Raw genomic sequence first — 16298 nt, 5'->3', positions numbered from 1 at the left:
GTAATAGTATTAGATTTTTGTTGATTTAACAAGCAATTGAATCATGATGCTTTAATTCCTCAATAAAGAAAAGAAAAGAGGAAACGATGTATTTAACATTAGAATCCTTTGGTGAAGAAAAGAGAAAATCTTTAAATAGTATTTGAATGCAACTTTGAATTTTGAATCTTCTTTTCTCTTAATCTTTGTAAGAATAAAAAAATATTAAATTTTACTATTCTGTTATTGTGTTTTCTTTTGTTTTTTTCTAATAGTCTTTGTAGAAAGAAGTTGAGGAGAGGGAGATCACGATTTACATTTAAGAAGGGTGATTTTCAGAGAGAAGGAAAGTAGAGGGAGGTTGATTGAGAGAGAGGGGTATTTCTTGAAAAATTGGTGTGTTTTAAAAGAAAGAAGAGAAAGCTCATCTCTATAGCTTTTCTTTAAGCATTTTTTTTAAATTTTGTTCTTAAAAAAATTACTTTTTTTAAGAGTTTCTCAAAAATCTTATCTGGCTTAACTTCTACTTTTAAGAGGTAGATAAGATGAAAAACGCCAAACCAAAAAGGCACTTATTTTATCCATTTTCATTTCTATTCTTAATTTTGATATGAAATTAATGAGAACTAAATAGTATAATTGCTTTGTAATCAACTCCAATTTATCATTTTAACATCCAACTAACTCTACCAGTGATGGTGGAAAATATTTTTCATTGAATAATCCAAACAATAGAAAATATTTTCAACAGTTTATTTAAATAATAAAAAATATTAAATTTTCTTGTAAAATATTTTATATAGAAAAATTTGTCTCCTAACAAGTTATTTTTTAATTACCAAACAAACCCTAGATTTCAATTCGGGTGCAAGTGTAGACTAAAGAGGTTTATCTATATTGAGAGGTGGTGGAGCAAAATGACAAAGATGGAAGAGGAAGAAAGGGTCACTGCTTAGAATGGTAAGCACTTGGACTAACTTTTTGTATAAAGTTGACTAATTGATAAAGCTTTATGCTAGTCAATGTTACATAATATTTGGCTCATTTTGATGCAAAAAATGATTCTATGGTTGTACTATTACTAAAAATTTCTTATCTTTCCCTTGCAGACAAAACAAAGAATAAGGACTTTCTTGCTGAATCTTTACAAGATTAGCTAATTCAACAAAGTTTGTGGAAGGTGGCTTTTGTCACTTTGTTTTTGATTTTGCATAGAACTATGTTCTTTGCTTTGCTAACTATTTTGTTAGTTTTGTAACCCTTTGATTTTTAATAAATGTTTTTGACTTAAAAAAAAAAACTTTGTGGAAAGTTATTAGGATATAATCTTTGCATATATTTTTTGAGAAGTTAATGCTTCTATAGATCCTTTTATTATTAGATTTTAGATGAATAGAGTTCAGATAGTTTATGCATGGTAAAATGCGATCGTTTTGATGATGTTTGTTTTTCTTTTTAAAAGTTTTGTACAAGTTATTTTGGACTATATTCATATGTTTAATGTCTAATATTTTTTTATAAAAGATTATGATTGCTGTTGGGAGGTGGGCTTACCTTTTCAGATAAATATTTCACTCTTCTTTTTGACGAAAAAGCTTGTCTTACAAATTCTCCTTCGTGTATACAATGATCTCTTCACTCTCATTATGGAGCGACTACTAGAGTCTTCTACAAGGAATTACATGTTCCAAAACCCTTTGACCTTTGATGGTGCCTCAAGAATGAAGAGAGAAAAAAAAAAGAGTTTTTAGTTTTTCTGACTTACAGAACAATTCATGTTCACTCTTGGTTGTATGAAAAATTAGTATGTTTGTTCACTATTTGTGGTCGTGTTAGGGATATAGAGATAGGATATTACTTTTAAATTTTAAAAAATTAAATTTAAATGTAATTAATTCTTATTTAAATTTAAACAAATTAAATTTAAATATAATGGATGTATAATTTTTATTTAAATTTAAATAAATTAAATTTAAATCTATATCCTATCTCAAAGGTTTTTTTTTAAATTATTCAATTAAGAAATATCAGAATAATATCCAACATTAATTAATTGATAATTTGTTAATTATCCACAAATAATTAACAAAGTTGCATGCTATGTGGACACACCACATGTAAATGCAACATTTCTTACTCGTACACATTGGCATAAACTTATACCATTTTTAATTTAACTCATTTTCCAATAATTGTCATACAACGAAAATGGAACATGCGACCAACAAGAAATAAAGGTACTAGTGAGCAATGAGATATTAAGTTACCATTTTGCTAACATAACACCGCTCGAGTTCTCGTCATACCCAAATCATTTTAATCACATAAGATTTTGCATCTTTGATCTTTGATCTTTCCTACATGTAATGGCTATGCAGAATCTCTTTATGTGTCTAAACTCATGGTTATATCTAATAACTAATGTTTTTATAACCGCCCAGACAATGAGTTATAGACCATGTATGAGAGATGTATGATGACTCTTCTTTGGATACTCATGTCAATTTATTAAGATTTGACTACATAACTAATCATGTTCCGCTAGATCACATCATTTTTAACCTTTGGAAATCATGCTAAAGTAGCAACACCAAATCTCAACTTCATATCATAAATCCAAGTCTCAAAGGGTATAAAATTTGGACTACATAAGTCCTTAGGGCTCACATAGTGATGAAGTAGGATCTATTCAATCACTCATTTCAATGGGTCGACTAATAGCACATATAATATGGAATCTAGGTTATGGTGGATCTTCTATTTAGGGTTTGTCACGTCAAAACTACCATACGGATCTCGGTCTAACCTTTACAAAAAGGATTGACTTGAATCCCCTAAGATTCAAATCTGGAAATCACTAGCTTTATGGAGTGTGGATAATCTCCATGTTTGACTCTTATGAGTCTTATCTTGACTCTAAGTGAAGGTGATATTGCTAAGATCCTTGCTCACAACTTATGTGACTAGGAGATCACAGAATGCTTGGTACCTTATGATCGTTTAAGTCTCATCCCACACACTACCATAGTGTTGGGGTGATTATCTCATGTGAGATGAATAATCTATAAAGCCTAGTGACAATAATTACCTTAGATATGTGCCCTAATTAATTAACAACATTTGATCAAATAAGTCAATACAAATTTAATTTATTAATTATTCAAAAAACAATAGTACATGAATATCAAATGTATAATAACCCTAAACCTCTAATATGCTTTTGAAACGCATTTCTAGCAGTAAGTTTAGTGAATGTGTCTATTAACATATCAGTTGTGGAAATGTACTTCAACATAACAAGACCTTGTGCAATGATGTCACGAATGTAGTGATAGCGAGTATCAATGTATTTGGTTTTTCCATGATACTTAGGACCTTTTGTATAAGCTATGGTAGCTGTGTTGTCATAATAAAGTACAACAACTTCACTAAGATGCTTAGTAATGTTCAAGCTTTACAAGAATCTTTTTAACTAAACCACTTCTATACTGTAGCACAACATGCTGCATACTCTGCTTCCATAGTATATAGAGTAGTACAAGGATGCTTTTTCCTACTCCAAGAGATAGGTTCGCCTTTTAGCATACAAGCATATCCTAAAGTAGACTTTTGATTAATTTTGTCATCGGCGTGATCAGCATCACTATATCTAACCAATTTTAGACTTCCACCTTGATAGCACAAAGCCAAATTAGTGGTTTCTCTTAGATACCGTAGTATTTTTTCGTTTGTAGCCCAATGGGCAATCCCAAGATTACTTTGGTACCTACTAACCATACCAACTGCAAAACATATGTCCAGTTGAGTACACATCATAGTGTACATCAAACTACCACCAGCACTTGCGTATGGTACATTCGCCATTTGTTTGTTTTCTTCTTGAGTTTTAGGACGTTGTTCCATGCTAAGATATAGGCCTTTCTTCATTAGAATGTCTATAGGCTTGGAGTTTTGCATATAAAATCGCTCTAAAACCTTTTGAATGTAATTTTCTTGAGGAAACTCAAGAACTTCTTAGAACAATTTCTCGAGATCTTAACCCCGAGGATGTATTCAGCTTGTCCCATGTCCTTCATCTAGAAAGTGGAGGATAACCACTTTTGAGTGCTGACAATTAACTTTATGTCATTCCCGACTAATAGGATATCATCCACATATAATGAAAGAATAAGGAACTTATTCCCTAATCTCTTTACATATACACAATGGTCCTTTTCAATCATCACAAAGCCTATGAAAATGATGGCTTGATGAAAATGAAGATACTATTGTAGGGATGATTATTTCAAGCCATAGATAGAATGTTCTAAGTGAAACACCTTGTGTTCATTTCCTTTGGCTGGAAAACTAATTGGTTGATTCATATAAATCTCCTTATTAATTTCTCCATTGAGAAATGTAGCTTTCACATCTATTTGGAATAATTTCAAATCTAGATGTGCCACTATAGCTAGGATAAGACGAATTGACACAAATCTCAATGTAGAAGAAAATGTCTCTTCATAATCCACACCTTTTTTTGGGGTATAGTCTTTTGCCATTAAGCGAGCCATATATTTTTCAATTGATTCATCTACTTCGTGCTTTACCTTCAGAACCCATTTGTTTTCGATGGCCTTGCACACAAGTGGAAGGTCAATTAACTCTCATACTTGGTTTTCAGTCATGGATTTCATTTCAACTTCCATACTAGTAAGCCACTTGTCTGATGATGGTGAGTTTAAAGCTTCCACATAGGAGTATGGTTCATCATGATCCATAGGAATATCTAAGAAAGATTGACCTTTTATCTTGAATCATTTACAAGATATTTGCCCACGTTCACTTCTTCACAACTATGAATCTTGGTGGAGCTCAGGTGGTGTACTCCCACTGACCTCAATAGTCTATTGGATAGAATGTGTTTCCACATTCATTTCCTCATGTTAGGATACCATTTCTTGAGGCTCCTTAATCTCATAAAGCACAAGGCTTTCTTTAACCTTATCTATGCTTGGAAGGTCATCTTTTAAAAAATCAACATCACAAGATTTCATCTCAGTGGGTTCTCCACTAGGGTCTTCCCTATACATAATGTAGCCTTTAGAATGTTTTGAGTATTTAATAAATACACACTTATTAGCTTTAGGGCCAAGTTTCCCATACTTATGAGATGAGTGATGTACATACCCTACTGATCCCCAAGGACGTAAGCCTTCTAAATTAGGTTTACTTTCATTCCATAACTCATATAGAATTGTGGGAACATATTTTGAAAACACACGATTAAGGATGTATGTTGCGGTCAAAAGGGCATCCCTTCAAAAACTTATTGGAAGGTTGGCTTGTGCCATCATTGATCTAACCATGTCTACCAAGGTATGATTTTTTTTCCTTGTAACACCGTTTTGTTACAAAGTTCTAGATATCGTTAATTGTTGATGGATTCCCTTTTCCTCACATAATTCTTTAAACTGATTAGATAGGAATTCATGACGTCTATCAGTGCGAAAAACCTTAAACCTTAAGTTTCCTTTTTTTCTAATTCTCAACATCTGCCATAAAGCGTTTGAAACAATTCAAAGGTTTAGAATGGTGAGACAACAGAAATATGAATCCATATCGTGAGTAATCATCTATGAATGTAATGAAATAGGATGCATTGTTGTGTGCCTTTACATTCATAGGCCCACAAATGTCTGAATGGACAAGTTCTAGAAGATGGGTGGCCCTTTTTACCTTCCCAAAAGGGTTTCTACTAGACTTACCAACAAGATATGGCTCACATTTAGGAAGTTTAACTTTGATGAGTGAGCCCAATAACCTTTCTCTAGCCAATCTGGACATTCTATTTTGCCCAATATGTCTTGATCTAGCATGCCATTTCATAGAATCATTTATAACATCAAAAGAAGAATTTGAAACAAAAGCAACATCATTATTAGAATCCAAATCTAACATAATCAAACTGTTTTTAAAATAATCATGACCAAAAACGTGTTTTCAAAAAAAAAAAAAAAAGACAACTTATAATTCTCGAAAGCAAAATTAAATCCTAAAATCATCAATGTTAAAACTGAAAGTAGATTACATCGTACGAGCGGAGTATGAAGCACATCATGTAGGAGCCATTTTTACCCATTGTCACTGTGAGTTGGTAAGTTTCTACTCCTAGGAGCTCTTCCTGTTCTCCATTCCTCATCATGATAAAAGTGTTTACTCGTTAGTAAACGATGGTAATCTACATATCTTGCATGGTTGCAGGTTATGTGCTTGGTTGCTTTTGTATCTATAATCTAACCAAGGAGAGAATGAGTTATAAACACATGAGAACATATAAAAATTCTAAAGTAGTTTAGAGGACAAACCTTCGTAGGCTTAGTGCACTCCTGAGCAAAATATATCCCTTCTTACCATAGTTAAAGCATTTCAACTTAGACTTATCCTTCTTCCTACCACTCTTGCCTCTTTGGCGCTTGCTGACTCCATCACTTTTGGGTCTTAGATTTCCAATCTTTCCATTATTTTGTTGTCTTTTTCATTAGGGAACATATCTTTTGCGATTTCCAACTTAAGCTATCAAGGCAGTGTTGTGGATAACTTCTCTATGCTCAGCCTTAAGCTCTAGATGGCGAGAAATGTTATCAAAAGTCTTTATCCCTTAATTGTGTGTAAATACAAGTTTAACATGATCCCATGAGGACTCAGGGAGTGACCTGATGACAACTAAGATCTACTGCACATCTGTGAGATCATAACCAATTGCTTTCATCTCTTTTATCATGGTTGACACAGTCCTTAAGTGTTCAGCCATACTGTGCTTGGAGTCCATCACATATTGATTAAACCTAAGTGTCAAAGGCACAAAACCTCGTAGTTATGGTTTTACCATATTTGAATTTCAGTTGTTCCCACAACTGCTTAGTAGTTGGGAAGTTCTTGAACTCCCTAATGAGACCATCGTGCATGCAACTTAACATGTCAAAGAGCACACTACTGTATCTCTTATACCACGTGTCATAGGCCTCTTGGTCACGGTGATGTTGGGTAGTGTTTTCAGCGTCAGGTGGGTTCATCTCTTTGGTAAAATGATTGAGCAATTCTTACTCATTGGGAAGATATTGAACCTTTTTATGCTAGATATCATAGTTTTTGCCATCAAGTTTGGCACCTTTGGTCAAATCAGTAATAATTCATTTTAAAGCCATATCATTATATCATTGCATAAGATTTAATTAGGTACATATATAATTTTCTAATCAATTAAGATTAGACATATTTAATTTTTACTTATATTACTAGTTCGAAAATTTTGCATGCATGCTAGTAATCATCACCAATAGTATAAGCATCAATTAAAATGTTTAATCTAATTTAACTTTAGATTATGGGAATAACTCCTACTTACCACATAATATAGTGAGTTTTACTAAAGAACCTTATTGATTTTATAGGTGCCCATATCCAAAATAATATTATGAGTAAAGTAACTGCAAAATTACATCCCTTTACATGGCCTCAATAATTAATACAAACCTAAAATAAATTACATCATAAGGAATCTACTGCATCAATCTACACAAAAATGGGGATGTTGTGCTTGCTTATACATATTTATTATTTTGGATGATCAAAAACTTCCATATAAATATTATACACACCAAAGTGGCATTAAGTAGATCATATTTTCATATGCTCCCAGGAAAGACTATAATAGTCTTCTTGACAAAGCACCCTTGTTTTTGTAGTAATTTTCAGGAAAGGTTGGAGAGTCACAAATGGTCACTCTTAAAACCCAGTCTCCTTTGACAAAACTACTGAGACATATAATCACTATACTGTCTATTTGCATACAATTTTACTTAACAAATAAACAAAATAATTACGTAACACATTTTATAAATTTTAACTAACAAATAAGTAAAATCATATAAAATATACTTATATGGTATATAAAATTTTACAACATATGTAAAATAGCAGAGGAAAAAAAAACATATGTAAAATAATAGAGTAAAAAAAATTTGCTATGTTCACTCAAACCATATATGTTTTAGAAAAAAATAATGTCTAATATACAACATATAAGCAAAAAAAAAAAAAAGTGGTTAATTAACATATTAATTAACTAAATTTATAACGTATGTGAATTTAATAAAATATTAGCATGCCAAAAACATAAATAATATTCTGCATTTTTGTCAAATTGTAATTACCAAAAAATATTTTAAGGGGTCATTTTGTAAAAATAAAAACTTTTGGGGTAAGAATGTAATTTTGAAAAGTATATCCATTGGCTTCATGTGGCTACCACATCAAGCCCTTTATGGCTGTGTTCGGGCTTTGGTCTTTATTGGTTGCCGCACTCTCATATTAAGAATGTTTTCTTGGTGTAGTGGTTAAAAAATATTTTTTTTAAGTCGTAATGATTTTGTTAGTATAGGTTCGAATCCTGCTAGTTGCACTTTCTTTACCTTTTTTTTTTTTCTGTTTTGCTGCCATCCATAAGGCTCCACGTGACCTTAGACCAATGCATCTATTTGTACTGGATTAAAGCCTACTCCTTCCTCATATTAGTTTCAACAAAAATAAATTTGCAATATTATTTTTGATGATATATAATACATCATGAGAAAGCTAATAAAAAATAGAACATATCTATTACAGATTTATACATAAAAAGTCATATACTGGTAATTTAAGTTAAATAAGATCATGATCAAAATATGCTTTCAAAATATACACAAATTAAAGGGATAAAAGTAAGCCAAAACTTACTCTAATACCATTGTTGGGAGGTGGGTCTACTTTTTTATATACATATTCCACTCTCTTTCTGATTGAAGAAGCTTGCCTTACAAATCCTTCTTCGTGCATACAATGATCTCTTCACTCTTATTATTATGAAGCGGCTACTAGAGTCCTGCACAATGAATTACATTTTTCAAAACCTTTTGGCTATTGATGGTACCTCAAGAACGAAGAGAAAGAAAGAAAAGAAAAGAGGTTTTGATTTTTTTAACTTATGGAACAACTCACGTTCACTCTTTCTTGTGTGAAAAATTAGTATATTTGTTTACTATTTATAAACGTGTTAGGAATATAGAGATCGGATATTACTTTTAAATTTAAATAAATTAAATTTAAATGTAATTAGTTTTTATTTAAATTTAAACAAATTAAATTTAAATATAATGAATAGATAATTCTTATTTAAATTTTAAAAAATTAAATTTAAATTTATATCCTATCTCAAAATTTTTTTAATTATTTAATTAAGAAATATCAGAATAATATCTAATATTAATTAATTAAATATTTATTAATTATCCACAAATAATTAATAAAGTTACGTGCCATGTGAACTCACCACATTTAAATGCAACAATTGCATATAAATTATGAATACTTAATAAAATTTTATTTGATTGAGAAAAAAACCTTGAAATAGAAATAGTTTTACACAGCAAACATAGAAATCGCTTATCAAAATTAAAGATGGAGCGCACTCGTTCTATTATGTTTTGGATCAACCACACACAGGAAATGGCCTAGAGAGACAATATCAATCCTATTTCAAGGTTTGCCAGAAGGTAAGCACAAACATGATGATGGCATAAATTTGAGCAGCCAGAGCCCATGGCCTGGTGAAGTAGTTGTGCACATAAGCAGCACGCCATTTGGGCCACCGTTGTTGGCAATACTGATTTAGCTCATCGCAGAGTTTACAATAATAGAACTCTTTCACGTAAGTGTCATTGTAAAGCTTGTTAAAACAATGTGCTGCATCCTCAGGGCTCAACCAGTTATCGAGAATTTCCTTCTTGCATAACGTTTCCAAGTCATTGGTGGTGTCGATGAGATTGTCCATGATCTTGGCGTAGGAAGTGAAAATGGGTCTACAATTCGGTAAACATTGCTCGTAGCTGATGAGGTTTCGAAAGATGGTTTCCGTCGTCTCTTGAATGAGCAAAGACGGGATTTCAAAAACACCATGCCTAAACTTTATATCCAAAATGCTACCAGCTGTGACTCTTACAAACTTTACCCCGGCTTCTTTAAGTCTAGTGGCAGAAGGGATTGGCTGCCACCCCAAGTCTTGTTGATTTAACCGTCGTTCCCTTTCGTAGTGTTTTACTTCTTCAGATGGCAAAACCAAAAATAACCTTAGCAGATCAAGGATATGCTTGACCTTTTGATTCACAAAGAGGTCAGTGCGTAAAGGACTATGATATGAGAACATGCTGCCCAAAAAATGAAGGGCAAGTTCAACCAGGGGCTTGGTTTCCGAAGGGGTCTTGGTTTTGTTGAACAAAAGCTCCAGTACAAACCAAGGTATCTGGTTTTCTAGCAAAATCAAGTCATGATGAAGAAATTGGAGCATGCAAGACATTGAAAAAATTGGGTCATCATCCTCTCTAGGCACCACATCAGCATCCTTGCGAAGTAGCTCAATGATGAAGCAACCATCAAGCACCAACATTTGTACAAAATTTTCTGCCACAAACTGATCAATCTTCCCTGCATAACAGTCTCGAGCCTTTCCCTCAACCTCCTGAATGGAACCAAGGCATTCCCTTAACTTTGTCTTTCGATCATCTGATCTGGAGAGGACGCCTCGTAAATACTTCAGTTTGATTGTCTCTGTGACTTTCAAGTCTGCTTTATCATGGTGAAAAGGCCCAAAGGAAAAACAATTGGGGATATATGCTTCTGGTTTGTGCCTAGCGAGTATGCTTGGTGTTCTAAAGATACAACTGTCAGGTGATAAAGTAAGTAGTTTCTCCATGGAAGATGCCAATGATTCAACATCAATCACAGTGTCATCTCTCCCACCCTGTGCCATATTTATGATCTATGTAGCTGCAGTATATTCCTCCGGGATACAAAGGGGAAAAGAAGGGAAAAAGACTCGAGTCAGAGCTTATATCAGTAAGAAAACAATTGAGGATATGAAAATAAGATGTAAAGCAACAATGTAAAAGCTTAGTTATATTGATAGGCTATACCCCTCATAGATATTACTCTTTTTTCCCTACCTTAAATCAAAACCTGTACAACTTCTTCCTTTGAACAAATTAAAGTTAGTAGTTCTTAGGCAAATTGGACCTAAAAAATTTGCAGAGAAAACCCCCAAAATATCTTGTTTCAGCTTTTCTCCCTAGTCATTTTAGTTTTTGTTGAAGTCAATGATGACAAAGGAGAAGGGACATTTGGGAGTTTAAACTTTAATTTAGTTCAAAGGAGAAAGTGAAGTTTCAAGTCTCATTCAAAGAAAACGGCAGTAGGCATGAGTATAAATAAGTAAATAAATAAAGAAGACGTGGTATCTGCCTACCAACTTCAAATGCAAATACCCTCAGAAGTCCCTTGCTTTCAATCAGTCTCAAGTAATTTGTTGATTATCTTCCAGTGCTAATCTCCCCTTAAAACCTGCAAATTAAGAAGAATTAAGAAAATTGATGTTAAATTTTTTCATAATAGAGTCTATGGAAAACTCATGGAATTTTGCTGTAAGAAACATAGTAAAAAGAAGTAGATAATTGGAAATCGTATGATCTTACATCTTCTTTATCAGAGCTTACTTAGTCTAAATATTTCCTGGGAGAGTTGAATGATCAGAATTATATGTTAAATGGATGCAAGTAGTTCTGTTTTCTTTCTTTCATTTTTTATTTCAGATTTAAAGTCGTTCTTTGTTTACTCTCAAAAAATAAATAGCATGCATGCATGATACATAAATATATTTAACCATACATATGGCCATGCATGCACCTTTAGAAAATGATATATCTTTCTTTGAGTAGGGGAAAAAAAAAAGAAACACTGAAATGGCCAAGGCCAATGCCTTAATAATTAAAGTTTATACATTCAATTTGACCATTGAGGACTGAAGATGCATGTGGAAGTGAAATTATAAGTAGTATAGGAGTGAAATTATCCACATTCTTCATCATCAATGATGCAAGTCTTTTAGAATAAAGAGAAGGAATTCAAAAAAGAAAAGAAAAAAGAAAAAAGCATAAGAGAGATTCTCTAACCTTTAGGGAATTGAATTCTTTGCTTGAAGGTGTTAAAAGGTGAATTAATAAATTTTTTTTGGAAAAAGTGTCTAAATTATTTAAAATTTTTTTAAATAAATCTTTATTTTTTATTACATTTAATTAATTTTTTATTTGAAGTCAAATAAGCCTTTATTACTAATAATTGCTAATTGTCAATAATCAAAATATCATTTATGCCACGTTGACATAATGTTGATGTGGCATTGACATAGAAGGTGAAAATATCGTATGATCAAATCATCATATCACATTAACATAACATATCATCGATTATAACATGTCAGTATATTACATCACTGTCACGTGGTATAGAATGACAAGTTGTCTTTTAACTAATAACAGTTTGTCAACCATGAGTTATAAAGACTTATTTGTTTCAAAATAAAAATATAACAACTTGATTAAAAGTAATAAAAGACTAATGACTTATTTAAGTTTTGCTAAATAATTTAAGGATTTTTTTAGATATTATGTCTTTTTTTTTCTTTTACAAATGTTGTCTCTTCTGATCAGTGGCTAGGCAAATAATATGAATTTAATCACCTTAAAGCTGCCCAAGAACTTATAATTATTTAAACTTCGTTTGATTGGTATTTTTAGTTATTACTATTATAATTAATTCTTGAAACAAAGTATGGAACAAAATAAAAATTATATAATTGAAAACAATAAAAGGAAGAACAGTAGTTAAGAGTTTGCTATTTAACATTCATGTTTTTATGTGAATTCAAGCAGTTAAGAAATTTAAATTAACAAGCTTCTGGCCATATCTTATGATGGAAATGTATGGAAGATTCACATAAAGTAAGAAGATCGGGGTGGCCAAAAGTTCTTGAGTAAGGGAATTGTAATGCTATAGAAATGTTAATGATGGTGAGTCGTTCAAGGAAGCTAACTTAAATGTTATTGGTTAGAAATGTAAATATCTTAGAGGAAAAAGGTTCAACCAGGGGTGAGAGAGGTTCGACCAACGGAGGAAAGAATGGTAGGCGGTGGTTAGATATCTTCATTCAGTGTTTGTCGATAATCCTAGTAAGAAATTATTGTGGACAGCGATTAAAGGAGCAATTGAGGAGTACGGGAGGGAGGGTAGTGGACGTATTTATACTAAGGAAATGTGCTCAAGATAGAGGTAAAGTGGCCAACTACGCGTTTATCAGGTATAGAGAAAAATATGAGATGGAGAAAGCATTAAAGTGGGGGAATCATCAATGGATGGATGGATGGTAGGAGAATTACAGTAAGAGGAGTTGGGTTGGTGAGAGATGTGGCTAAGAGAGAGACAGAAAAGAAAATAGAGGAGATGAAAGGGATAGTTATCTTCAAGAGTAATGAGAGGGCTTATAGATCTTTTAAAGAGGTGGTTACAGGCGAGGCTGTGAAGAACAGGCAAGTAGTAGGGAAAGTGAAAGTGGCGAAAAAGGAGGTAGGGATGAGCAAGGTGGGACAAAAAGAAGGTAGGCGTCGATGCACAACAGGTGAGGAGGAATGAAGTTGGAAAAGGGAGTACGAATGGGCATAAGAAGTTAGGTGAGAAAATAGTGTTGGCTAGAACTAACATTCTACATGAGGACGTGGAATGGCTTAAGAGCAATACTGTGGGACGTCTCATAGCAAAGGTTGCATGTGGAGTGATCCAACTGGATCTCTTCAAAGAAGGAATTGGTGTTTGGGTGCGGATAGTAAAAGGGTTAAATGTTGCAGTGACTTTTGAAGAATGGGAAGAAATGGAAGCACTCCCAGATCATTACTGGGACTCATTCGAAGTATGGTTTGAAGAGTTAGTCTCTTACGTGACTGCGCCAAGAGAAAGGTTAGTGGTTTTATGGATTAGATTGAGCAAAATCCCAATTCATCTTTGGCATTTGAACACTTTTAAAGGAGTGGGTGAGTATTGAGGGGAGCCTATTGGTTTATATAAAAGCACTCAGAAGTATGAGAGTTTTGACCATGCTTTCGCGCTGGTGAAGATTCGTAGTAAAGTGGTCATTCCTGAGCATAAAGAACTAGAAGCGGGTGGAGAAAGGTTCAAGGTCAATGTGGGTAGCGAGACATACAACATTTTGGAACTTTAGTCGAAAGAGAAGGAGGCATTGTTAGAGAAGGAAGAGGAGGTATCACAAAAGGTGATAAGCCGTAAATGGTGAAGGTGCAGTGAAAACAACAAAGTTGCAATACTGGAATGCCATTGAGTCAAGGGTGTGTAGAAGGAGAAAAATTATTATCCAATTACAAGATATCACATGTCTGAAATTAGTAAATTGAAAAAACTTTTCAAAAACAAATCATGTGTCGCCATGTGGATTTGAAGACATCATTTAAGATAGCCATATAATTAATTTATTGGTTAATTACCTTGGGAAAATATTTAATTTGGATCAATAAAAATTCACTTATTGGTCATCTAAGTTATCTCTAAATACATCAGGATAATTTATAGATAATATTTAAATTTTACTAATTAAAATTTATCTATTAGTCATCCAATTTATCTCTAAATATCTCTAAATAAATCAAGATAATTTAGAGATAAAATCCAAATTTGGTCATCCAACTTATCTCTAAATAAATTAAGATAATTTAGAGATAATACTCAAATTCGGCCAATCAAGACTCAAATACTCAAAGTTTGGCCAATCAAAAGATCATTTGTGAGTCATCATGATTTATTTCTAATTAAATTAAAATAATTTAGAGATAATTCAAAGAGATTAAATTCTCATGAAAGTCTCTCATCTAGCACTATAAATTTAGTGCTCCTCCAAGCCATTTGAGGAACAATAGAGACAGAAGATAATTGGGAGAGAGAGAAAGATTCTGAAGATCAAAGCTTCTAGAGTTCCACAAATCCAAGAACAAAAATTATGAAGATCAAAGCCTAGAAGAAAGATTTTGATGATTAAAGCCTCGAAGCCTCAAAGAAAGATTTTGATGATTAAAGCCTCGAAGGAAGATTTTGAAGATAAAAGCCTTAAGAAGGAAGATTCTGAAGATCAAAGCCTTTTTAGGTTTCCAACCAAGTCTAAGAAGGAAGATTTGAATAATCAAAGCTTTTCCAGAGTTCCAACCTACAAGTCTAAGTCTCCAAATTATTCGTTCAAGGTCAAGTGGTAAAGACCCTTGAAGTGAAGTTTCCAAGTCACTCGTTCAAGATCAAGTCGCCAAGACCTTTGAAGTGAAGTCTCCAAATCGTTCGTTAAGATCAAGTTGCAAGACTCTTGAAACAAAGTCTCCATATCATTCGTTCAAGACCAAATCACAAGAAGTTTGAATCAAAATACAAAGTTCAAGATCAAGTTGTAGACCTTTGAATCAAAATACAAAGTTCAAGATCAAGTCGTAAACCCTTGAATCAAAATATGAAGTTCAAGATCAAGTCGCAAGACCCTTGAAGCAAATTTGAGATCAAGTCGTAGACCCTTGAAACAAAGAATGAAGTTTAAAATCAAGTCATCCTAACATTTAAAGTGAAGATTGGAGAAATTAATCAAAGGGTACTTTTTATTATAAAAGAATACTAAATATTGTAAACTCATGTATGATAAATAAATAAATTTGATATTTTTCTCCTAATTTTCTAGTCTAAATATTTTGAAGCAAATTTGTGTGTATAAGGTGGATTAGGCACAACAAAAGAAAGTATGATAATGGTAGAGGAGACAAAGGATTTCAAATTAAAGGTGAGATTTGATGTTGACAGAAGCAATAAAAGAGGGAATGAGAGTATGTGACAGAGCTTAGTTGAAGAGAAAGCTTATACTTGTTGTGAGATAGGACATGTTGATGTGTTGACAGATAAGAAAAATGGGAGTTAGAAAGGGAAAGGAAAAAAAGGGTGCACGATAGTGTGCTAAAAAAGGATATGGTATGGAAATATAGGGATGGTTTCGAGGTAGAGAAAAGAGGGAGACTGATTAGAGTGACGAAATGGAAGTAGAAGGGAGCATACAATAAAAGGAAAGTCATTACGAGAAAGATATGAAAGTTAGAGCAAATTTCAAAGAAAATGATACAGGAGTATATTATTAGAATATTATTATTTAGGAATTATAGGTTTAATAAAATTCTTTTTTTACTTGTATTAGGACTTTAAGCTAGTCATGTTCTATTTAGGAATAGAATACTTATTTTATTTAAATCTCTTGTTAATTATTCTAATTGTATTTGACAATTAGGAGTAGAGTTTTATTAGGATGTGGGCCTATAATACTATAAATAGGACCCTTAAACTTAGTTATGAGATATTCAAGTTGAGAATTAATAAAGAATATTTTC

General features: G+C 32.5%; 1 protein-coding gene across 2 annotated transcripts; it reads right to left on the bottom strand.

Annotated features, from left to right (window-relative positions):
- Positions 1 to 9365: 9365 nt before the first annotated feature.
- Positions 9366 to 12080, bottom strand: LOC18600983 (UPF0481 protein At3g47200-like). 2 transcript variants are annotated; one of them, XM_018118929.2, is made up of 3 exons: positions 12000 to 12080; positions 11297 to 11391; positions 9366 to 10834 (listed from the first exon to the last, which is right to left on the bottom strand). In XM_018118929.2, exon 3 carries the CDS (start codon positions 10802 to 10804, stop codon positions 9530 to 9532), a length of 1275 nt encoding a protein of 424 aa, XP_017974418.1. In that variant the 5' UTR covers positions 10805 to 10834; positions 11297 to 11391; positions 12000 to 12080; the 3' UTR covers positions 9366 to 9529. The 2 variants fall into 2 exon arrangements, with proteins under 2 accessions (XP_017974418.1, XP_007031831.2); XM_007031769.3 differs by lacking the exon at positions 12000 to 12080 and adding an exon at positions 11523 to 11631.
- Positions 12081 to 16298: the final 4218 nt, after the last annotated feature.

Source organism: Theobroma cacao, chromosome 4, assembly GCF_053813885.1.
Source record: "Theobroma cacao isolate CCN51 chromosome 4, ASM5381388v1, whole genome shotgun sequence".
NCBI lineage: Eukaryota > Viridiplantae > Streptophyta > Magnoliopsida > Malvales > Malvaceae > Theobroma > Theobroma cacao.
The sequence above is the reverse complement of the archived record's forward strand: the minus strand, read 5'-3'. Positions and strand labels throughout refer to the sequence as shown.

What these genes read in the sequence shown, in the direction of transcription:
- LOC18600983 (XM_018118929.2), bottom strand. Translation starts at nt 10,804, where the DNA reads ATGGCACAGGGTGGGAGAGATGACACTGTGATTGATGTTGAATCATTG.